The sequence below is a fragment of the Theobroma cacao genome, chromosome 2, assembly GCF_000208745.1.
Source record: "Theobroma cacao cultivar B97-61/B2 chromosome 2, Criollo_cocoa_genome_V2, whole genome shotgun sequence".
Classification (NCBI taxonomy): Eukaryota; Viridiplantae; Streptophyta; class Magnoliopsida; order Malvales; family Malvaceae; genus Theobroma; species Theobroma cacao.
The window spans coordinates 6058117-6083614 of record NC_030851.1 but is presented as its reverse complement, the minus strand read 5'-3'; the positions used below and the strand labels follow the sequence as shown (position 1 = coordinate 6083614).

The 25498-nt window shown below is 35.8% G+C and overlaps 1 protein-coding gene across 1 annotated transcript; it reads left to right on the top strand.

Moving 5' to 3' along the window:
- On the top strand, window positions 861-25462 carry LOC18608126 (serine/threonine-protein kinase TOR). The gene is made up of 57 exons (XM_018115381.1): window positions 861-1201; window positions 1365-1703; window positions 1778-1852; window positions 2020-2192; window positions 2700-2798; window positions 3412-3571; window positions 3662-3805; window positions 3946-4115; window positions 4204-4408; window positions 4482-4676; window positions 4806-4958; window positions 5722-5843; window positions 5913-6012; window positions 6160-6255; window positions 6430-6560; window positions 6966-7068; window positions 7149-7334; window positions 7447-7539; window positions 7668-7703; window positions 7805-7903; window positions 7996-8094; window positions 8220-8382; window positions 8936-9060; window positions 9187-9239; window positions 9786-9909; window positions 10024-10209; window positions 11161-11313; window positions 11385-11537; window positions 12009-12080; window positions 12173-12307; window positions 12423-12484; window positions 12628-12725; window positions 13533-13642; window positions 13720-13893; window positions 13980-14045; window positions 14711-14779; window positions 14891-15001; window positions 16193-16333; window positions 16416-16544; window positions 16701-16866; window positions 17013-17227; window positions 17443-17649; window positions 20443-20556; window positions 20646-20849; window positions 21112-21192; window positions 21584-21658; window positions 21733-21799; window positions 21884-22044; window positions 22242-22415; window positions 22540-22668; window positions 22761-22844; window positions 23565-23626; window positions 23703-23775; window positions 23892-24026; window positions 24401-24574; window positions 24654-24919; window positions 25283-25462. The coding sequence occupies exons 1-57, from the start codon at window positions 1082-1084 to the stop codon at window positions 25299-25301; spliced, it is 7428 nt and encodes a 2475-aa protein (XP_017970870.1). The 5' UTR covers window positions 861-1081; the 3' UTR covers window positions 25302-25462.

Genomic DNA, 25498 nt, shown 5'->3' with positions numbered 1-25498 from the left:
AGTCTTAAGTTGAACAACCGATATTTCAAATTCTTCACGTAAGAATAGTTACTTTATTATTTTTCAGATAAAATTGATCAAAAGAGTAAGAATTTAGTGAGATTTGACTTATTTACCATTTTAAGCATGTAAGTCAAAAAATAATAAATAAAATTTTAAATCGCGTGCATTAATGTGAGATAATATATCTTTATAGATGGATTGTTCAATTCATCCTCATTCAAGTATATGATAATATCTTCAAGAAGTATAAATGAAGTAATTTTTTTATTATATCATGTAAGGTTTATTTTGATGGTAAGTATTTTTTTGAAAAAAATTTATTTTTAATAAATATTTAATATTTATGCTTTTGTTGGATTAATTTTTATGTTTTGAAATCCTCAATTTATACCTTTAAATAATGATAATAAATATTATTTAAAAATATCATAATATATTATAAACATTAGCAACAAGCATAACTTTAATATTAAATATTAAAAAAAAAAACATAACTTTAATATACGTTTAAATATTTATCTCACTGTTTGGTACATAATACCTCACTTAAAAAAGCAAAATTCGAATCTCTAATTATAAAAAAAAAAAACATAGCTTTACTATTGCCAATCAGCTGCTTTCTATTGCTCAGGCGGTGCGATCAATGTCCAACTTCGTTCTATTGCCAATCTCACTTTCTTATAGTATAAATCTATCCGTTGCGGGCTTGCAGCTTTACCGTTACTGTCAGAATAATTCTCAATTTACCCAAGTCGGTTGAGCCGTACGCGGTTATAAACCGTTTTAACCATCGTGAACTAAACGCTATTATGTGAGGAAAAGAGAATAAACAGAAAGGGGCCAAGAAAGTGCCATTTATGTGCTTCTGTTTGTATTGTCAAGTGAAAGCTTGTCACACCCCGCGCGTACTTTTAACGTCACTATACTTACAAGTATTCATATTATATTTTCTACTGCTATCTTCTTCTCTATCGAGTGTCGTTGGATTCAATGCGTTTGAGCCAAGATCTGAGGCATTTCAAAGAATAAACCATAGATTAGGGTTTTAGGGTTGGATATCAAGAGTTTGGGGGGCTAAATGGCGGCGACTTTACAGAGCCTCCGCTTCTGTGGGCCTGCCGCCTCTGGCCCCGCTGGTGGAAGCGCCGAAACTCTCAATCGTATACTCGCCGACCTCTGCACCCGTGGCAACCCTAAGGTAAATCGTTTCTACTTCACTCCCTCGCTTTTCTCTGTCGTTCTGTTAGAGGTTTCAAGGAATTGTAAACCCTAAACCATAATAAATAGATTGCTTTAACGGTTCAATCAATTATCCTTCATTTGGAGGGAATTTGAGTTCGGCTTTCTATTATCGTGAACAGGAGGGAGCTTCATTAGCATTGAAGAAGCATTTGGAAGAAGAAGCTCGTGATCTTAGCGGGGAAGCATTTTCCCGGTTTATGGACCAGTTATATGAGCGAATTTCGAGCCTTTTGGACAGTATCGATGTTGCACAAAACATGGGAGCTTTAAGAGCCATTGACGAGTTGATAGACGTTGCACTTGGGGAGAATGCCTCAAAGGTTTCCAAGTTTTCTAATTATATGCGGACTGTATTTGAGGTTAAGCGCGACCCTGAAATACTGGTCCTTGCTAGTAAAGTTCTTGGCCATCTAGCTAGAGCTGGTGGTGCAATGACTGCAGATGAAGTGGAGTTTCAGGTTTATCATGACTTCCCCAATCTTGTAGCATAATCCTAAGGGAATAATATCTAATATTTGTGAATATTTCTCAGGTCAGAACTGCCCTGGAGTGGCTTCGTGGGGATAGAGTAGAATATCGTCGTTTTGCTGCTGTCTTAATTTTAAAGGTGTGTGCGATGTGAGATTTTTATTGTTTGCTAAGAATGGCTGTCTTGAAAAGCATTATTTGTTGATTTTATATAGGAAATTGCTATATCCTTTAAGTGAATTATAGTTTATTTTTGTTGAAAAATATTATTCTATTGAAGCTAGCTTTGCATTTTTATTACTCTAGGAAATGGCAGAAAATGCTTCAACTGTATTCAATGTCCATGTACCTGAGTTCGTAGATGCTATTTGGGTTGCATTGAGGGATCCAACATTGGCTGTTCGTGAGCGTGCTGTGGAGGCATTGCGAGCTTGTCTTCGTGTTATTGAAAAACGTGAGACGCGTTGGCGCGTGCAGTGGTTAGTTTACTTCTTTTCAAAGTTTTGACATTTTATTCTTTTTTCTTTTCATAGATTTTAACTCAATAGCAACATTAGCACTCTACCTTTCAGAAAATTATTTAAAAATGAACAAATAGTAGAAACATTTCTTTATAGTTTCTTAGTTTCTGGTCATCTGAGTTGAATTCCTATTTGCTGTTGGTTTACTTGATTTTTGATATATCCTTCTTTTTGTTCCAAACCTCCCCTTTTCCTACTCTTGATCTGATTATGCTCTCTAAATTGCAAAGAAACTCAAGAGTTGAGGACTTATAGCTCACCCTGCAATAATGATGCTTGGTAGTGGGCTAATCTTGGTGGAGCTTGGGCCTGCTTGGCTTGGTTACATTCCTTGATGCTCCTGTTTTCTGGTTTATGTGTAGATGAGGCAGGGTTTATTGTTGCCTTTCTTAATTGGTTAATGACCTGTGTTGTGCCGGTTCAATTTTGTAACTTCTGAACTAAATTTTGAATGTGTTTTGACAGGTATTATCGAATGTTTGAGGCTACGCAAGATGGATTGGGAAAAAATGCTCCTGTTCACAGTATACATGGTTCCTTGCTTGCTGTTGGAGAGCTTTTGAGGTTGGTATGATAGCTATTTGTTAATGAAACATGGCTTTGGCTTCAGTAACTTTTGGTTTCTAGCTTTGTTTCAATTGGTTCCCCCCTCCCCTTCCAAAAAAAAAAAAGAACAAAGAAATAAGAATATCTTTCTTTTGACTTTTTCTATTTGTCTTTTGTGCACTCTCTATCTGGTGATTCATATCATGATAATTTCTTCTAGATAAATTATATGCCTTCTTTTTGATAAATATGTGTATATATTTATATGCGACTGGTTAGCAGACTGAATAGTGTTATACATACTTACACATATGTGTAGATCCCATTGCACCTAGTGCTGATTAGCTGCTATTTCTATTTCGTGAATACTTTATACATGTATATCTAGTACTAGTCATTGTAGTCTGCTTGTCCTTTAGGAGAAGAATATTATCTGTTCCATGTGGGAAAGATTTGATAAAGTGTCATATTAAATGATACATAATTGTGCACGTTTTGTTTAGTGGTACACTGGGATGATTGTTCTCTTTGTGTGCCATTGACATGTGATGGTCTAGCCAAGAACCATCATTTACCTTTCTGTTCTATAATTGATATTAGTGTTTGACGTGGATAAACTTCATATGGGCAGGAACACTGGTGAGTTCATGATGTCAAGGTATAGGGAAGTTGCTGAAATTGTGCTTAAATACCTAGAGCATCGTGATCGGCTTGTGCGCCTGAGCATAACTTCATTGCTACCTCGCATTGCTCATTTCTTGCGTGATCGATTTGTAACAAACTACTTGACGGTTAGTGATCGTTGCTCCTTGTACAAATACGTTATTATAATTGGCATGTAGACCTAAATTATGTGTATTTTCGATTGTGATATCTGGCAGATTTGCATGAATCATATCCTTACAGTTCTAAGAATACCGGCTGAACGTGCCAGTGGATTTATTGCCCTTGGGGAGATGGCTGGTGCTTTGGACGGAGAGCTTGTCCACTATTTGCCGACAATTACCTCTCACTTACGTGATGCAGTGAGTCTCATAAGTCTCATTATTTCCCTTTTTAAGTTGTATTTTCTGTGGTTTGGATTTTTAAATTGAAGTTTCTGCTATTTTTATTTGATAAGGAACAAGGTGTCTAACTGTTTGCATATATATTCTTTTATTTGCAGATTGCTCCACGCAGAGGTAGACCCTCACTTGAAGCTTTGGCTTGTGTTGGAAACATTGCAAAAGCCATGGGACCTGCAATGGAGCCCCATGTCCGTGGTCTCCTTGATGTTATGTTTTCTGCTGGTCTTTCTCCTACTCTTGTTGAAGCACTTGAGCAAATAACTGTCAGGTATGTGGGCGGTCAGGGCTTTGTATTTAGATGCTTTTGGAGACTAATTGAGGGATGTTAATTTCACAAATACTTGGTTCTGTTTCAGCATTCCGTCTTTGCTACCCACTATTCAAGATCGGCTTCTTGATTCCATATCCTTGGTTCTTTCAAAGTCCCCATATTTTCAGGCAAGGCCAGCTGCTGCCTTGGTTCGAGGCACTGCTGCAAATATTCCTCAGCCAGTGTCTGAGCTTAGTGGTTCAGCCCTGGTTCAGCTTGCTTTGCAGACTCTGGCTCGTTTTAATTTCAAGGTGTGTGTACCTATATTGTACTGGATATCTGATGAAAACTGTAATGGAGCACTAAATCTATTCTATGATTTAGGGACATGAACTTCTTGAGTTTGCAAGAGAATCAGTTGTTGTGTATCTTGATGATGAGGATGGAGCCACACGAAAAGATGCTGCCTTATGCTGTTGCAAATTAGTAGCAAATTCTTTTTCTGGTATTGTGTGCATGCAATTTGGTTCCAGTCGGTCGAACCGAGCTGGAGGAAAACGAAGGCGTCTTATTGAGGAGGTTTGTTTGTTTGTTTTTTAATTATAAGTTATTAAGTGTTGTGATGAGATTAATGTATTGAATTTTACCTGTGTCAGAATCTTTCTGATGCATTATGCTTGCTCGTAAATTGATACTGGGTTTCTGCAGCTTGTGGAGAAGCTTCTCATTGCAGCTGTTGCAGATGCTGATGTTACTGTTCGCCATTCTATATTTTCCTCTCTCCATGGAAATAGAGGTTTCGATGACTTTTTAGCACAGGCTGATAGTTTAAGTGCAGTTTTTGCTGCTTTAAATGATGAGGTGTGATTTTATCTAATTTTACATTATCGCGAAAATTTCTGTCATCTTTACATGTCTCTTTATTAATTGATTTTTGTATAGGCCTATTAATTGTCTGATGGCTGCATGTCTAAGAAAATATTTGAACTGCTGGATTCTGAAATAATAAAAATTATAATGTTATCATCTAAATTACAAGATTTCACATTCTTGATAGTTGATAATATGATGCTGGGTGGACTTGAGCAATGCTTTTGTTTAAATTAGAAATTAGAAAATTAGTAAGTGTATGAGTTTTCTTGTTCAAAGTTGAATTATAGGGTTTGTCAGCTTTTTGCCTTAGATAAAAAAGACTTGATATTTACTGAGTGGTAAGTCTTGTCCAAATTAGGCATTGTATCTAATATTCAATGTCTTGCTTTGTCTTTTTCCCCTGATTATGGTTAAGCTACTCTTGCCTTAACTATCTCACTATTGTGTCCTGTAAATGATATTTTTCTAACAAATTGTTATTTTTGTACCAATTGTTTCACTTTTGTTTTTGAAATGCGTTTTGCAAGAAGTGTGGAGACATGCATATTGCTTAGATTAAGGATAGTCTCATGTAAGTCAGTTCTGGGGTTCTAATCTTGATAGCAAGCATGAGCATGTGCTGAAACAGTTCTGGGGTTCTAATCTTGATAGCAACCATGAGCATGTGCTGAAACAGCTATGCTTTTGGTTCCAGTTTTTTAGTTACTTTGTGTTGCACATTTGTCAATAGAGAATGTTTCTGTTGCTATAGGATTTTGATGTGCGAGAATATGCTATCTCAGTTGCTGGGAGATTATCAGAGAAAAATCCTGCATATGTTCTTCCTGCACTCCGTCGTCATCTCATACAGTTATTGACATATTTAGGGCAAAGGTAAAGAAAAAGAATTTTCTGTCCTTTCTATGCAGTGTGAAGCATTGACTTCTCTTGCATTGTAAGCAGTGCAGATAATAAATGCAGAGAAGAGAGTGCCAAGTTGCTTGGTTGTTTAATACGCAACTGTGAACGACTAATACTCCCGTACATTGCTCCTGTGCACAAGGTTTACTTCGTCATGTGGTGTTATTTCGTTCTTTTCATTCCACTTTTCCTCTTTTGCTCTAGCTCTTTTTTTTTTTTTTGAGAGGGGGCAGGGGGTTGTTATTTACCTTTATTGTGATTCTGTGATATTGAATATTTGATTTTTCAGGCACTTGTGGCACGACTACTTGAGGGCACTGGAGTCAATGCCAATAATGGTATTATCAGTGGAGTTCTTGTAACAGTTGGAGATCTTGCTAGAGTGGTGGGCTAACTTTTGCTTTTACTTATCACACCATTCTTGTAGTATAGATATTTGGTTTGATAGACCTAGGAAAACATCGTCTTTCCATCAATTGTGTTAAATTGGCTCATATGCAAGTTTACTTGTGAACATGTTCTCTTACTATTTCTTTTTCTGGGTTGTGACTTATTTTAGGGCGGTTTTGCAATGAGAGAATATATCCCTGAACTTATGCCTTTAATAGTTGAAGCATTATTGGATGGGGCAGCTGTTACAAGACGCGAAGTAGCTGTTGCTACTCTTGGTCAAGTTGTACAGAGCACTGGGTATGTAAGACATGTGATGTTGCTTTTGCAGTCTGCACTCTGCATGACCATAGAAAAAGGAGCTCTCAATGGAAATTGATGAGGCAGAAATTGAGGGAGAGGGAAAGTGTTAATTTCTTTGTAGGAAGTTGCTAAGGAAAATGACCAATAAATGAAACTTTAAGTAGATGGTACTGTTTCAAAAGTAGTATTTTTGGCACTTAGGTGGCTTCACTCTCCTCTATTCTTTACAGCACCTTTTGAATCACATAATCATTAAGGCTAAGGTTGAACAATTTCCATCTTATTACTTGATGCTTGTAAATGGAATGATCAGAGGACTTTTGGGCTAAATCCACATTTTTTAATTTTAGAATGTTTGCTTTTTCTGTTTTGTTCATGGTTTTTGCTGTATGGATTTTACAGGTATGTTATTGCTCCATATAATGAATACCCACAATTACTTGGCTTACTTTTGAAATTGTTGAATGGGGAGTTAGTGTGGTCTACCAGACGAGAAGTACTAAAGGTAGTTGCTCTTGAACTACTACATGTTGTTATACCATGTTAGCCCTTTTGTGATGCTGAGTTTATTTTGGACTTCCCCAGGTTCTTGGTATCATGGGTGCTTTGGATCCCCATGCACATAAAAGAAATCAGCAAAGCCTTTCTGGGTCACATGGAGATGTTAACCGTCCTGCCAGTGATTCAGGTCAACATATTCCATCATCAATGGATGAACTGCCCATGGACCTTTGGCCATCATTTGCTACATCTGAAGATTATTACTCCACTGTAGTGCCCAACCTAACTTATTCTTCTTCTTCTGCTGCTCCTGCTTGTTTTTACATTTTATTGTTTGTTTCTTGTAGAACCTTTTAATTTTTTGTTAAATAACTGAACCCAGGTTGCTATCAATTCTCTCATGCGAATTCTTAGGGATCCTTCACTTGCTAGTTACCACCAAAAGGTGGTTGGATCTCTAATGTTTATATTCAAGGTGCGTTAACTATTATGGATTTTTTTTTTGTTTGTACTTCAATATATCTTATAGGTATCATTTATTTAGAAGTTTATGATTTGTAACATTCTTTGAGTTATATATTTTTGTTTTTTTTGTGAGGTTAGTCAATGGGTCTGGGTTGTGTTCCATACTTGCCAAAGGTTTGTCTATTAATTTTTTTAGCTGAGTTTAGTTTTTATACTTGTCTTTTTATAGATTGATTTACTGAACTGTGGGTTGTTATCTTCCTTTCTTTCTGTAGGTCTTGCCTGATCTCTTTCAGATTGTTCGTACATGTGATGATCATCTGAAGGATTTTATAACATGGAAGCTGGGCACTCTTGTGTCAATTGTGCGTCAGGTATAATTTTTGTATCTTGAAAACTTGATGAATGTAACTGGAATTAGCTTTCTTCTGGCATTTGATTTTGGGTTTTTGATGTGCTCATGCAGCATATTCGTAAATATTTGCCAGAGCTGCTTTCTTTAATTTCTGAATTATGGTCATCATTCAGCTTGCCAGATAGTAATCGCCCTTCGCGTGGTTTTCCAGTATGTTAATTTTTTAATTTACAGTTACAAAAAATTTGTGCCCTCATCTCCTGTGTTTAGATAGTTTGATTTATTGTTTCTGTCATGATCTTATCTCTTGAACTCTCCGTACTTGTCTTTCTTAGGTACTGCATCTAGTTGAGCAGCTTTGCTTAGCTCTCAATGATGAATTCAGAAAGCATCTTCCTGCTATTCTTCCATGTTGCATTCAAGTTTTGAGTGATGCAGAACGTTGCAATGACTACACATATGTTCTTGACATTCTCCATACCCTGGAAGTGTTTGGTGGTTAGTACTCTTTATTTCTGGGACTTAATTGCTATGTTGCTCTGACTCTTTATTTGGCATGAAGTTCCTGTGTTTGAGACGTATCCCAAGGATATGAGTATGGAGGTCTGGCCCTCCAAATATGAGGAAAAACTTAGAAAAAATTGAATCTATCCTTATACATACCTGTGTACAATACTCATCCCTGAATCTGTGTAAGGTAGCTTAAGTGTATTCTTTTTCAACTGTAATGCTGTAGGTTACATGTGGAGAGTGCTGATTAAGTAAAAGAAGAATAAGTATCTTGAATATAGCTTTATAAATCTCTATAGTAGTTCACAGATTATAGAAGTTTGAAAGTGGAATTTATCATGTTTTATTTTATACAATCTTATATATGAAGCTTTCATTTTCTATGGTTTTTTTTTTTTTGGCCAGAATTTTTCTATGATTGTCCAAACTAAATTTTTTTAGTTTGGGAATAGAAGCTTATTGTTTTGCTCCTATGTATCTAATTTTGCGCTTCTTTAAATGAAAACCTTTTAAGGGATTTCTTATTATGATTGCCATATAGGGACATTGGATGAGCATATGCATCTACTTCTTCCTGCCCTTATTCGATTGTTTAAAGTGGATGCTTCTGTGGAGATGAGACGTGCCGCTATCAAAACTTTGACAAGATTGATCCCTCGTGTTCAGGTAGGTAGCCAGCATTTTAATGAGATTTTAAAATCAGTTATTCAGTTTTTTTGTTAATACCTGTGGGTTCACGTTTTATTCAACTGTCACTTTTATTCTGTTTGGGTTTTCATTCTTGTAAATCAGGTTACAGGTCACATATCTTCTCTTGTACATCACTTGAAGCTAGTTTTAGATGGGTGAGTCATCTGTTCCTTCCATTGAAAACAGTATATATATTAAAATTATGTGTGGTATATCACTTGCCTCTTATCAGGAGTATAAGTGTGCATGCATTTTTCCACATCTAGATTTGTTTACATTATGTGTTTGGTTTTGGAGCCAAAACAGAGTATAATGCATGAGAGTATTGTGGTAATGGTTTGTAATAATTTGGTTCAAAATTTCCTAGAGGTTTTTTTGAACTAAATAAGAAAGAATAATATAAATGATTGTTTATGATAATATAGGATACAATTAACTGACAATTTGAAATCAAGAAACTCATTTTGGTAAAGCACTTTTTGGTTGTAATTGGTAAATGTTTCTGATACTTCGATATAGAAACTAATACTCTGTGAGCCAAGTAATTTATTTCTAACAGTAGTAGGATGCACTAATGGTCATAAACAATGAATGGCTCTAATGGGTTGGAAGTGTGGAAGAGCTGAGAGCATCAGAGGAGGCTTAATGGAAGCACCTCGCTATGTGTATGTACTAATCTTATAAAGATTTTTAATTTACAGGAAAAATGATGAGCTCCGTAAGGATGCTGTTGATGCTCTTTGTTGTCTGGCTCATGCCCTTGGAGAAGACTTCACTATTTTTATCCCATCAATACACAAACTTTTGTTGAGACATCGCTTGCGGGTATTGCTTCTTACCTTGTCATTACTTTTTCAGTATTTTTAGCATGGAAGATTCACTCTCTGCTCCCTCATCTTTTTCTTATATAATATTTAATGTTAAGTAATTTTTTTCCAGCATAAAGAATTTGAGGAAATTGAAGGTCGTTTGCGACGACGTGAGCCATTAATTGTGGGGAGCACAGCAGCACAAAGATTAAGTCGGCGACTTCCAGTGGAGGTTGTTAGCGACCAATTAAATGATATGGAGAATGCTCCTTATGAAGATGGGAATGATGTGCAAAGACATACTAGAGGCCACCAGGTATCATCCTTTTCTGTCTATATGTTGAGCTGTTTTTTTTAATTTGTTTTCTGCAGAGCTTATCCTAGATTCCTAACTATGTGAAGATAATGTCAAAAATTTAGATGCTAGCTATGGCTTGAGGAGGAAGCTTGGAGACTATCTTTTCTTCATATCTCTTAAATCTTGTTAAGTATTTCCATGTAGCATATAGTCAGTATTGGATTAACTTACCCTAAGGATGTAGTGGGCTAAGTCTAAGTTGTTGGCTGAACCAGATTTCTAGTTAAGTTAATTTGCTAGACTACTTTGTTTGTTAAAATATTATGATGTGCAGTGCAGTAAAAAACATTTTCTATGGAAGAGTGGATTGAAATGAATGCATGATCGGCAATTTTCTTACATAAAATGAGAATATTATATTTAATGCGGTAGGTAATAAAATTGGCCCTGTATGCATGAACATATGCAAGCCATCTGCCACTTAGCATGTGCACAGAAAGATTGAGTCTACAACTTATTTGTAGTGTTAACCCTATATTGTTTCTTTTCTAGATTTCCTTAGGGCTGTTATGAATTTTAAAATTAGACATAATTCATTGTTAGCAGTCATGTGGCATTGTGCTTGGACATTTTTATGCTCTTCCTGGTCTGACCAGTTTCTGACTTGGTAGGGCTTGTTATGCTACTTTCTTTTTTTCTTATTTCTCTCACTGGTTGGTTTTATGTGGGGTGTGAATGCTGACAATTTATATATATCATTATTAATCTTGTGTAGTTTCTCCATGGTGTATTCTTGCTGGTTTCACAAAAATTGGGTCATTTCTGTCAGTTATCTTAGACTCTATTCTGACGGAATTGTGCTTTCAAGTCACACTGTATTTTAACTTTCATTTCTTTATTTAATAATTATCTTATATTTTGTTTCATGTAGTCTAGAGGCCTTCTTTGACATGAAAGGTATTTGTGTAGGTGAATGATGGCAGGTTGCGCACTGCTGGAGAGGCTTCTCAGCGCAGTACCAAAGAAGATTGGGCAGAATGGATGAGGCATTTTAGCATTGAACTTTTAAAAGAATCTCCTTCTCCGGCTTTACGAACCTGTGCTCGGCTTGCACAGTTACAGGTATTTTTACAGGTTTATGTTTGTATATCCTTTCCTTTTAGAGTTAGGTTTCCAATCTGCTCCTTTTGCAGCCTTTTGTTGGGCGTGAGTTGTTTGCTGCTGGTTTCGTTAGTTGTTGGTCTCAACTGAATGAGTCTAGTCAGAGGCAGCTGGTAAGAAGTTTGGAGATGGCATTTTCTTCTCCAAATATCCCTCCTGAAATTTTGGCTACTCTTCTTAACTTGGTATGTCCCCTCAGCCAATAGTTGTTCCTTTTCTTTTTGTAAGCTATTATATTACTTTTTCTTTACCTTTTTTTTGAAATGTGAGCTATTTGATTCAAGCATGAGGTTATTTTTGTTTCAACATCTGTTTATAGGGGGAATGTTGTTTTCATAGACTCACTTTAATGATGCCCTAGTAATCTGCATGCAATATTATTTTGTTGCTTTTGACAATTTTCGATTCTTTTGATCACTTCATTGTTTAAAGAGTTGGCATTATAGAACTGCTCTACAAGCACTATTAAAACACATATGGCAAAATCAACTTGAGGTGAACACATAAGCAGTCATGTGATAAAGGAACCCCTTTGCTGTAGCCAATAAGCAATTGTGGCATAATAACCCTTTTGTTGGGGCAATCTAGATAGTATGCATGTGAAATAGACTGTAATGTATTTCTTTTATTTAAAAGAATATATGTGACCATTTCAGGCCGAATTCATGGAACATGATGAAAGACCTCTTCCTATAGACATCCGTCTTCTTGGTGCACTTGCTGAAAAGGTGTGCTTTCCTTGAGAAAAACTATTGTACAATATGCTTTTGTGCCCTTTGTACAGTGAAAGTTTTATTATCTTTCATGTGTCACATATCAGTGTCGAGCATTTGCTAAGGCTCTGCATTACAAAGAAATGGAATTTGAAGGTGCCCGCTCGAAAAAGATGGATGCTAACCCTGTTGCTGTAGTTGAAGCTCTCATACACATAAATAATCAGTTACACCAGCATGAGGTAAGTAACTATATATGTAACAGCTACCTGTTAGTTAAAATCTCTCCCTCTCTCTCCCACTAATATATTCTCTTTGAAGTAGGTTGTGAATTGTCATTTTTTTTAATCTTTTTAGGCTGCTGTTGGAATATTGACCTATGCCCAGCAACATCTGGATGTTCAGTTGAAGGAGTCATGGTATTAGACATGAGAGCTTTTATGTTGCTGTAGTTTTCTGCTTCTCTTTCCTTATTTCCTCAATTACTGTTTCGTACTGTCTTTCTCAAGTCTGTAGGCTTGTCAAAAATGGGGGGCAATTTACGTGTTTTTATGTTTATTAGGTATGAGAAACTGCAGAGATGGGATGATGCTCTCAAGGCATACACTGCTAAAGCCACTCAAGCATCGAGCCCACATCTTGTTCTAGAAGCTACACTGGGTATCTCCTTTATGATGGCTAATTTAATTAGTGATTTTGTTCTTTCTTCTAATACTTGCAGTCTCTTGATTACTATATATATCACAAACAATGAATACTTAGAATTTCTCTAAAGGAATGCAAAAGCAGATTGCAGCAAATTTAATTAGCTAGGATGACATTTTATTGTGAGAACAAATATTTGGACTTCTCTTTGTTTATGTCGGACGCAGTTATGTGATTAGGTATTATGACATTATTGAGTTATTATAGTTGGAACTATTTTTTCCACCGTCGTATTTATGAGAAAACTGTTTTCACTAGTCTTATTGTTTACGCTTTGTCCAAATTAGGATTATGGGACTTTATGAAAAATGGAAATAATATATGATTGAAGAGTGATATTCTTCTTTAAATTGAAAAGTTGTTTATCAGTTTAATAGAGCATCACTATTCACACTATGAATTACATTGCTGTATCAAAATGAGTACTGATGGCTTAAAATTTTCATCACCTCTTTTCATTTATTAATTTTTAAAATTTTATTTTGGACACTTGTGGTTAGGGTTTTTCTTGCGCTTTTTTTAATTTATTTTTCTTTTATAATTAAGAGAAACTGAGAATTTGTTACCTTTAGAAATTATTGTTTGTTTTACTAATAAGGTTCCAGTAATACATCAGTTATTTGTATTTTCATTGGCAATAGTAGGATTTTCAAATATCCTTATTCTGCCTAACAGTAATTCGGGCTTAGAAAAGATAGTTTGCTTCCTATATTAGTTTATGTTGGTTTCTTAAAATGCTTTAATATGGTGTGTATGTTGTAGGACGGATGCGATGCCTTGCTGCATTGGCTCGATGGGAAGAGCTTAACAACTTGTGCAAAGAGTATTGGACTCCAGCGGAGCCCTCTGCTCGATTGGAAATGGCACCAATGGTTGGTTGTTTCTGCTGTTGTAGACATCAACATTTTCTATATCATGCTTACTTATCTTCATGAGTTTGTTCTTCTAGGCTGCAAATGCTGCTTGGAATATGGGAGAATGGGATCAAATGGCTGAGTATGTGTCTCGATTAGATGATGGTGATGAAACCAAACTCCGAGGTTTAGGGAACACTGCTGCTAGTGGTGATGGAAGCAGTAATGGTACATTCTTCAGAGCTGTTCTGTTAGTTCGGAGGGGAAAGGTACTCTTTTTAGCCTGTACTTATACTCCTATTACATTTATTATTTCATGTGAATACTGTCATTTATTTCTATTTACATTTCTCAGTATGATGAGGCACGGGAGTATGTTGAGAGAGCTAGAAAATGCCTAGCAACAGAGCTTGCTGCTTTGGTTAGTTTCTTAAACTCCTTCAATTTTTTGAACTGCTTACTAGATTTTCTTCTGGACATTTCCTTTCATTTTTTATGCTAGTCAATACTCAATATCTCTACCTTTCATTTTCCAATACATATCCAACATGTGCACTTCCCGCTGCCATCCATTTGTAATTTTGTCTCATATTCCTAGTCTTCACAACTCTGGCTTCCTCTTGCTTTCAGAAAAGTTAAAGAAAACATAAAACACTAGTTAGGTATATTTACCAACCCCCTCTTTTCCCAGTCTTTTCTGTTGTGTGGATACTTGGATTGGCACATAAAAGGAAAAGAACATTGCGCTTTTTCTCTGACTTTGTTGGTATGGCAATGACTCTTATGACTTGTAAGGCTCATTTGCTACATGAAATAAGAAATCATGAAATTATTTAATTCACATAAAATTGTAAAACTTTAAGCTTTTTGTTGTCATTCAGGGAATTCCATGCTATATCTAATAATAGTTGGTTTTTGTAGCAATATGTTGAAAGATACCTTTGTGATTTCTAGTGATGAAGGTTTTTTCCTTTTATTTTTTTGGGCCCAATATTTCTGGTGATGAAGTTTACAAATTCAAGTATTTAGTGACTTGAGAAGTCTTTACTTTTTTGCTATCATGATTTCTAATACCTACGTCTTTAGGTTTTGGAAAGCTATGAGCGTGCTTACAGCAATATGGTCCGCGTGCAGCAGCTTTCAGAGCTAGAGGAGGTTCATTCTACATATATTTTTAGATTTAATTTACTGCTTTTTAGGTGTTGTTCTTTTCTGTAAGCATGACTCTTAAAATTTGATACTAGGGGAAATCATCATTTATTGCAGGTCATAGATTACTGCACTCTCCCTGTGGGAAATCCGGTTGCTGAAGGGCGGCGGGCCCTAATTCGCAATATGTGGACTGAGCGGATTCAGGGAGCAAAACGTAATGTTGAGGTAAATTATTTACTTTGACAAAAGTGTTTACCATTCTGTCTTAGTAGGTATTGCATATTGCTAAAGTATACACCATATATGGTTTTCTGTATCAAATATTATATAGTTAAAGTTGCTGAAATTGAATTGAAAGAAAACTATCCCCTATTCTGTCTTTCATTTTTAACTAATAGTTTTAGTTGCTTCATTTTTCTGTTCCCATTCCTTAATTTCCCCTTTCATTTTTTCTCTTTTCCTTCAATGCAAGTCTATTCGAATTGTTACTTCAGTTTGAATATCTACTCTTCAGGGTTGTCATGCTTGGAAGTGAAATCAAACCTTCTTTTCTATGGGATCTCAACGGCCTCTTTTATTTCTTGAGGAATCTCTGTCTCCCTCCCCCCTCCCACTTTTTCCCTCTTTCTTTACTGTAACATTCATGTCTTGTTCTAGCTTAACATTCTTTAATAGCTTGTGTTAACACAACAAGTTTTTCAGGCTGCATAGGTTGGCATGGAAGATTTAATACTTTAGATTTCAGTTCTATGATGCACATCCTTTTCTATAAAACAGTTTTGTGTTATGGTGGTAATTTTGAGTTGTGACCAAGAGGCAATTGAAGGGAAGAAGATAATTCATTTAAGAGCTATCAGTGTAAATCAGCAACATCCATGATGAGGCACCAAAAATATCTTGCATTAAGTAGTTAGAGTGTAAAGGGTTTGTGAGTTTCCAACTGAGGTTTCTAGTTAAAATTTAGTGGAAAGTTGATTGGTTTGGAAGAGAATGACAAAGTTGCCATATTTTTATCATTATATGTAGTTGGTGGTTCATACTTTATGGGAATTATATTCTAATGAAGAATGGAAGATGTTCTGCCCAAAATATAGTATGTCTCAAATATCTTCAAATAGACAAATATGGACTTTTATGGTCGTTTTTTGAAGCAAAAGTGTTTTGTGTCCCTGAAGTTTATGACATGAAAGAAAACTTTTAGATGGTGGAGCCAGTGGTTCAGGCAATGATGAGTTGTGTTCTACAGCTGTATGTGTATGATGTAGTTGTAAACAAAGTAAATATGGTATCATATTTGCATTTGCCCAAGTGGATTGAATTTAGTATTTTTTATACTCTCTCTCTCTCCTGCAATGTATCACATGCTTTCTCATGCTTGTGAGTTTGGTTCCTTACTATTTAAGTTTTAATATGCAGGTCTGGCAAGTACTTTTGGCAGTTAGAGCTCTTGTTTTACCTCCAACAGAAGACATTGAAACCTGGCTCAAGTTTGCTTCTCTTTGTCGGCAGAATGGACGGATTAGTCAGGCTAAGTCTACCTTAATTAAGCTCTTACAGGTCTGTCATGCTTGCATTTATGCTGCCAGATGCAAAATCATGTTTGTTTTCTTACTTTGAATTTGTTCTGAATGGTACTCAGTATGATCCGGAAGCATCTCCTGAAAATGTAAGATATCATGGGCCTCCTCAAGTAATGCTGGCTTACTTGAAATACCAATGGTCACTTGGAGATGATCTTAAGCGAAAGGAAGCATTTTCCAGGCTGCAGGTAAATCCAATTTCCATGTGCATTTATCTTTGTTCTAGCCTTTCATGCATATCTACAATTAATAAGTACATCTTTCTGCTACCATTTACAATTACTCATTTCTTGGTTAAATTTTCCTGGTAATCATTTTACATGACTGACAAATCACTGTTACAGAATTTAGCTAGAGAGCTTTCAAGCTCCCCAAATATTCAATCCATTTCATCAACTGCTTTGATGAGTGGTACAAGTGCAAATGTTGCACTCCTTGCCCGCATGTATCTTAAACTTGGAGCTTGGCAATGGACACTCTCACCTGGGTTGGATGAAGATTCTATACAAGGTAGCTAATACTAAGAACTTAATAATTTGTTCATTTGCTGTACTTTGTTATTAAAGCAACAAAAAGAAAAAGGAGACCATTTATGTTCTTCAATGCTGAAGTCCTTATCAATCTTTTTCTTCGTAAATGGTTTATTTTTTTTGTAGAGATACTTTCAGCATTTAGGAATGCCACTCAGTGTGCACCAAAATGGGCAAAAGCATGGCACGCATGGGCATTGTTCAATACAGCTGTCATGTCTCATTATACTTTAAGAGGCTTTCCAACTATTGCCTCTCAGTTTGTTGTTGCTGCTGTCACTGGATATTTTCATTCAATTGCATGTGCAGCAAATTCAAAAGGTGTTGATGACAGTCTACAGGTACAGTATTCACTTGATAAAGGGTTATTTCAAAATTATCAATGCACAATATAATTTTTAGGCTTAAGAGATAATAATGGCACAATAAAGGGTTCTTTCACTAGCTCTGTTTCTCTGGGATCTAACCTACTATGTTATAGTTACCTTATTAACTGTTTTGTGATAATTTAAAGGAGCCTTTTTAAGTGTTGTTCTTTAACTCTGCTATTTTTCAGGATATACTGCGCCTCCTTACCTTGTGGTTTAATCATGGAGCTACTGCAGAAGTTCAAACGGCCCTACAGAGAGGATTTACCCATGTTAATATCAACACATGGCTGGTTGTTTTACCTCAAATAATTGCTAGAATACACTCAAATAACCATGCTGTGAGAGAACTCATACAATCACTTTTGGTGCGAATTGGACAAAGTCATCCCCAGGTTTGCCTTGATTATTTCTATTCTCTTTTGCTTCAAAATTCATCTTTAAGTATGTTAGCTGAGTACTGATGGAGTTATTAACTTTTAGATAATTCCTCCTTTCTTGTGTTTACCTTACTATTTGATAGTTCAAGGAAGAGCTTTTAACTTGCATTTATATGTGCTTCAAGTAATAAATAATTTATAGGAAGCTGTAGGGAGAATTCTTTTCATAGGCAATTGTGTCTTTAGGGTGAGAAAAAATGTTGCATATGAATACTGAAGGGAATTTGAATTTGAGAGAGCTTAGAGAGGAAGAGTAGGAAATGCTTTGGGAGTTCAAGTGTAGTGTAGGTGAGAAATGTGGGATTGGTATGATGCCATTAAGCATCAAGTGTATGGTGTAGGAGAATGAGAATGACATGAGGTACTGTGGGGGATGTATAGCACATGCATGTGGATTAGACCTGGCAATTCGTGTTAACATGTCGTAAACGTGTCAGACACGATTTGACACGAAACACGTTAAGACTAAACACAAACACGGCACGTTAATATTCGTTTCTTAAATTTAAAACACGTATATGTACACGTTTAATACACGTGTAACACGACACGAAACGATTAACACGTTTATTAAACGTGTCAATATACGACACGACACGATTAATAACACATTTAACACGATTAAATAAAACTATTTACAATTAAATAAAATTTTATTATTAAAATTTAAAATCTATAATTATAAAAATAATTATAATAAAACAAAAATAATAATAACATCAAATAATCACCAAAAGTTAAAAATTATGGTTGAGCATGTATAATTACATTATACCCTTTATAAAATTAAAAAAACTTATTAAAATAATTATTTAAAATTATTTATATTAGGTTAAAATAGTTTTTAACTATTAATTTTTAATAGGTTAATAAATGTGTCACGTATACACGTTTAAATACGATAACACGACGTGTCGTAACGTGTCAGATACGATTTGACACGAAACACGTTAAGACTAAATCCAAAACCTGTTTAACCCGTGTCTTCTCGTGTTGTGTTAACGTGTCGTATTCAAAATTGCCAGGTCTAATGTGGATAATAGGATGAGATAATATGGTAGGATGCAAAGCAAGTGGAAGTGTTGCTGTGTGGGAAAATGGGAGAGTTCTGGTTGCTGAGTAGAAAAGTGTGAAAGTTAATGAGTGCCAAATTGGTAAATAATTTGAGTGATTATTTATGGTGCAAGTTGAAAGGATGTAGAATGTGTTGTGACTAATAAAACAAGAGTTTGTATCTGGACTTGCAAAATTGTGCCAAGTGACCGAAATCAGTCAATCAAAAGGAGATTATCTTGTTGTACTCTTAAATTAGGACAGCCACAACAATTATAACAAACAAAGCCCTTTTCCCACTGATGTGGAAGGTCTAAATTATGACAGATGGCCAAACTTAGTTACATAAGGAAGAGAGGTTGTCATATCATTTATGATACAGTAAAAACCTTAACATCTGTTTAGGCCCTCCTTAATGTAGCCTGCTGTCCTAAGCCTAATCACTTTTTGACATAATTAATCTAAGACTGTTAATGGATCCCATAAGGATTTAAATAGGGAGTTAGAATCTATAAAGCATGGACACCCCGTTTACCCTTGCGTACTAGTGTCAGACACGTGTCCAACACAGACATGCCTTCAACATGGGGATACGTGTTGGACACATGGGGACATGCAAAAAAAGTTTAGATTTCCCAGTTGCTCTTTGGGAATTGAGAACCCCTGTTTGCTGTACTTGCCCCTGACCTCTGATAGAGTTTCACTATCTCTATTCAAGTGAGTTCCACTTCTTATATACCATCTCTCATCTCCAGCTTCTGATTGAGAGATTCAAGGAGGGAAAAGGAAACCTGGGAGAAAACAAAAAAAGAAGAGGACTCTATATCCTAGGAACAATCCTCAAGCTTTATGAAATTCCTATGCAAAAAGGGGTTTTTTAATTACACCAGCTAGGTAAGAAAAATAAAGAGAGAAAGAGAAAAAATTGAACACAGTCAAGACATGAATGAACATGCAAAAGAGGTTTTTTTTTTTTTTTTTGCATTTTCTTTCCCAAATCTGGAAACTACCAGAGCAAAAAACATAGATCAACAGTAAGATTTTGAACCCCAAAAAAGATATTAATATGTTAATATGGTCACTTTACCCTTTTTGGTGTATTTTTCATGTACATTTTTGTTTAATTGAATTTTGAATGACAAGAGAGCTTTGTAAAGAAATTGATTTTATTTAATTGAAAAGTATCAATATTTAAATTTACATTGAATTTTTTTATTGCTGTATTATGCTGTACCTGTGTCCTAATTTTTTTAGAAATTACCTGGCTCCCATGATCGTATTGTGTTGTACCCATATTGCATGTCCGTTTCTGTGCTTCCTAGGTTAGAATAAATATTGAAAACTTGCAAGTCTGTTTAAATCCCTTTTTTTTTTTTTTTTTGTGGGGTGAGGGGGGAGATAAGTGTTTCTATTTCTTTTTCCAATTTATGCGGGTGGGGTGGTGGGAACATATTTTTTTGTCAAACCTTACAGGAATTTTTGCAGTTCATCTGAAATTCTACTCATGTATGACAATCACTTGGACTTCACCTATTCTGAAGTGAATGTGTCAGTTTGTATGTTGCATAGTATAATGCAAGAAACTAAATGCTGAGAATGTTGCTACTTTATATTGGTGCTTGTGGTGCTGTAGCTGCCGCAGTTCAAATTGTTTTGACTTTTTCATTTGCTAGACTGACTTAATTCTTGTGACAGGCTCTCATGTACCCTCTTCTTGTTGCCTGTAAATCCATAAGCAATTTGCGCAAAGCAGCAGCTCAAGAAGTGGTTGACAAAGTGCGTCAGCACAGTGGTGTACTTGTGGATCAGGTCGAATAATTAAAATCAATTTATGCTTTAGTTTCCTTCTTTTATTCTCTTAGCTGTTTAATCTATAAGTAGATTTCATCTTCATTCAGGCACAACTGGTTTCAAAGGAACTAATCAGGGTTGCAATACTTTGGCATGAGCTATGGCATGAGGCACTAGAAGAAGCTAGTCGTCTATACTTTGGTGAACATAACATTGAAGGGATGTTGAAAGTCTTGGAGCCATTACATGAGATGCTAGAGGAAGGGGCTACGAGGGACAATACCACCATAAAAGAGAGAGCATTCATAGAGGTTCTCTTTATTTCTTTGCTATTAATTAGCTTATCTTCCCCCCAGGATTTGATCAGTTAACTATGCATAGTCAGTTCATTCTATGCAATTTTGGATTGTATTATTATAATTATTACTGAATATTCCAGACCCACTTTTCCTATCTTCTGGTGATATGAGCATGATTTTTCTTTTTGTTCTGATATATTGGAATCCACCATGCATTTTAGAAGAGTTTCAGATTATATGTTCAGTTATTCATTTTATCATCATGGTGTTGCAGGCATACCATCATGACTTGTCACAGGCCTATGAATGTTGCATGAAATATAAGAGAACTGGAAAAGATGCCGAGCTTACTCAGGTACAAAATGTTTGATGACTAAATAGTAGATCTTAAATATATTTGAGATTTCAGGTCATTTCCTACCTGGTATTTATGGTAGGAGAAACTGTTGTTTTTATTGGGGAGCAATGTTATTACTTGTGGTTGGGGGCAGGTTAGTCCCCTAATTTCAGGGATTGCTGTCCTTATACCTTCTTGTAGTTTGGGGCAGGTTTCTCACCAATGTATGTGAAAACTCTTGCATCAAAAGCTGTCTAGCTTAAGGCTTGTCCTTCAAGCTCTTTATCTATTATAAATACTCCTTTGTCAAATAGGGATGCTAGTTGTGAGATATCGGTGGTTCTTCTGTTTTCCTTTCTGTGTCACCAGAAGCATGGGGCATCTACTAATTACTTTTTGAATTGTTCAGGCATGGGATCTCTATTATCATGTTTTCAGGAGGATAGACAAGCAACTTCAAAGTCTTACTACCCTAGACCTGCAGGCAAGTATCAGTCTCTATAGTTCTTCCCAACATTTTAATGTAATGACACTAACTTTTAACTGTACATGCTTCAGTCTGTTTCTCCTGAGTTGCTTGATTGCCGTGATTTGGAGCTTGCAGTCCCTGGGACATATCGTGCTGGTAAACTTAATGATTGTTTTACATGGGTGTCTTGTTATAGATCTGAGTTGCGTAACTGAAAATAAACCCATTTTTTAATTTCAGAATTACCAGTGGTAACCATTGCATCATTTGCACGTCAGCTTGACGTCATTACTTCCAAACAGCGCCCCCGGAAATTGACTATTCATGGGAGTGATGGTGATGATTATGCCTTCTTGCTAAAAGGACATGAAGATCTTCGCCAAGATGAACGTGTCATGCAGGTATTTTCTGTTTTCTTTTCCGTTGTCCTTTTGTATTTCACGGACTTGCAAGTTGATGATTGTATGGTTCATGTTCTGGTGTTTGGAACCATATGTTGCACCTACTGTCTTAAACATAACCTTAATTTACTATATTTTGCATCCTTTCGTCTACTGAGAGCTAATAATTATCCTTTGATGGTCAAATTTTCGATCAGCTTTTTGGCTTAGTGAACACTCTGCTGGAAAACTCTAGAAAAACTGCAGAGAAAGATCTGTCTATTCAGCGATATGATGTCATACCACTATCTCCAAACAGTGGGTTGATTGGATGGGTCCCGAATTGTGATACCTTACACCAGCTCATTAGGGAGTACAGAGATGCCAGAAGAGTCAGTTGAAGTTCATCAAATACTTCCTTTTAGCTTTATGATCCTACTATAATGTGTGTTATTTGCTGGTGGCTTTATGGCATAAAAATCACCAATTAACTTTACATGTTCTTCATGGTTCCAGATCACTCTAAATCAGGAGCACAAATATATGCTAAGTTTTGCACCTGATTATGACCATTTACCACTCATTGCTAAAGTTGAAGTATTTGAATATGCTTTGCAAAACACTGAAGGAAATGATCTGGCCAGAGTATGTGCTCTTAATATTCCTCTCTATCTTATTATTCTTGCTGTCACATTGATTGACTTCTCTCAACTTGCATAAATCTGGCTTTGACTTAGGTTCTTTGGTTAAAAAGTCGTACTTCCGAGGTGTGGCTAGAGAGGAGGACAAATTATACCCGAAGTTTAGCTGTAATGAGCATGGTATGTACTTACCTTGTATTTTGGTGCATCCTTAATTACTACAAGAGTCCAGCTGTAGAAGGGACTGTCACTGTTATTTTGGAGTTCCCTCTTTCTTTTCTTCCTATATTTTTTTTTTAGTAAATAATTTTGAGTACTGGATCCTACTATGAAGTCATATTGTCATTACTGTGGTGATTAATGGTACAAAAAGTGTATCACCCTTAGTTTGAAGCCATATTGACCTAATATCAACTGGAGAAGTCATCCAGGATTTTTGGTTTCTGCAGTTTCTTATAAATAAATTTTCTCAATTTGGCAAAGTGAATATATTTTAATGCAAATACATCTCAGCTCTATGCAGAAAGAGTAGTCTGTAAAAGATCTATCTAGATGACACGCAATCACACAGTTGTTCCTTTTAAAATGTTTTTAAATTAAAAGAACTAGCAGAACTATGTAATTGATAGCTTAGAACTGGAGCTTCTTTATCCATTATTGCTTTCAATGTAAATGCAGTGGTATCTCAGGGCCACAAATCATAACTTAGTTTGGAGAGTTTTTGCTGAGATTGTGGGTCCAAGTATTTGCTCAAGCACTTGTAGGAAGCAAAGCATTGTCATATATCAGATATTGAACTTCATAATTAATCAAAGCCCTAAACTTGCATTATACATATAATGATTAAATCCAAATTAAAAGATTCGATATATGTTGATGATAAAATGGCTTTTGTTTCAGGTTGGTTACCTCCTTGGGTTAGGTGATCGTCACCCAAGTAATCTCATGCTGCACCGCTATAGGTATAAAATAAACAGGCAGAAAGTGTATTAGTTATCAAAGTTTTATGTATTTCATGGTCATATTCCTGTTTTGCAGTGGAAAGATCTTGCACATAGATTTTGGAGACTGCTTTGAAGCCTCTATGAACCGGGAAAAGTTCCCTGAAAAGGCATGTCCTTTGATACAATTACTGCATTTTTGTTATTGGGGGTGCTGTAGCTTCTCTCCGGACAAAACTATGGGATTACAATCTGTTAATGTCTTGCATTAAAATTCTTTGTCCAGGTTCCTTTCCGTTTGACTAGAATGCTTGAGAAAGCCATGGAGGTCAGTGGTATTGAGGGCAATTTCCGTTCAACATGTGAAAATGTGATGCAAGTCCTCCGAACAAATAAGGATAGTGTTATGGCAATGATGGAGGTATGAACCTTTCATCATTAAAATTTGTCCTCTTCTTGATCCATTAAAGCTTTGTATCAGGGGCAAGTGTATTGATTATTAAGCCATACTGTGGGAATCCTCTGATATACACAATAATACTAAAAAAATGAAAAGAAGCAATATAGTGCAGGTATGGGTATTTTTACTACAGCAGTATAGTTGATAAGAGGATGTGCATATGATCTATATCTTCAAGCTATTTGTTTCTTCCTGAAATCACATGGAGAAGAGTTGTGTAAAATTACTCTGGCTTTCATTGTTTCTAATCCATTATTTTAAAGGAAACATTTGGTTCTTGTTTATGTAAATAATAGGACGGAGGAAGCTGACTTTTAAATGTAACTGTTCTTCAGGCCTTTGTTCATGATCCTCTCATCAATTGGCGTCTTTTCAATTTCAATGAAGTTCCACAAATGTCAATGTTTGCAACTAGTCATGTCCCTGCTGTTGTAAATGCTGAAGAAACTGCTCCCAGTAAAGAGCTTGCTCATCCTCAGCGGGGGGCTCGTGAAAGGGAGCTTCTTCAGGTTTGTGATATTGTTAGTCTTAGAAATTTCAAACTGTGGTGTTATATGGTGCTTACAAATCAATTTGGTCTCTCTGTAGGCTGTTAATCAACTTGGTGATGCTAATGAGGTTTTGAATGAGCGTGCTGTGGTGGTTATGGCTCGTATGAGTAACAAACTTACTGGACGTGATTTTTCCTCATGCTCTTCAATACCTGCATGTTCTATCCAACAAGCAGTAGACCACAGCAACTTAATTTCTGGAGATAATCGAGAAGTTGAACATGGTTTATCTGTTAAACTGCAAGTTCAAAAGTTAATTATCCAAGCTACTTCACATGAAAATTTGTGCCAGAACTATGTTGGGTAAGATGCTGCTATCTCTTTTCTTGCCCTCTGTATCTTAAGTTTTTGGTGCATGTACATGTCATCTATCCTCCAGATATATACACATGCCAGATTCTTTTTAGATATATAAAGTTTTTTGATTTACGTAGGAAATTGAAATGGATAACACGAACCACTCTGTATTTAGAAAATACCTGTTTGGTCATCGGCTGGTAATGGTAGTATTAAGTTCATCTCTGCAGTCGAGTAATCACTAATGACTTATAATCCTATAGTTGCTGTGTGAGTGTTTAGTGTTGAATGTCGAGTTTCAAGTTTCATACAGTTTATGAACTCTCCTTAAGCTCTCCTAACTTCTCAATGTATCTCAATTTGCTACAGGTGGTGTCCCTTTTGGTGAACTGAAGTTATATAAATGTATATTGTCTATAACATGTACATAGCTGTATTTTATGTACATAAATTTTTTATAAATTTATATGTGAGGTTCTGGCCTTGTATAGACATTTTAAATTAATAAGATTTGGCAGTTCTCTCATGGCTCATGCCATTATTTTGTTACATCAGTCTGATTGAGATTCCAACCCAAAAATAAAT

Coding starts and splice junctions, on each gene's coding strand:
- LOC18608126 (XM_018115381.1), top strand. CDS start 1,082: ATGGCGGCGACTTTACAGAGCCTCCGCTTCTGTGGGCCTGCCGCCTCT. Junction 1,704..1,777: donor CAGATGAAGTGGAGTTTCAG/GTTTATCATGAC, acceptor AATATTTCTCAG/GTCAGAACTGCCCTGGAGTG. Junction 3,572..3,661: donor TTGTAACAAACTACTTGACG/GTTAGTGATCGT, acceptor GATATCTGGCAG/ATTTGCATGAATCATATCCT.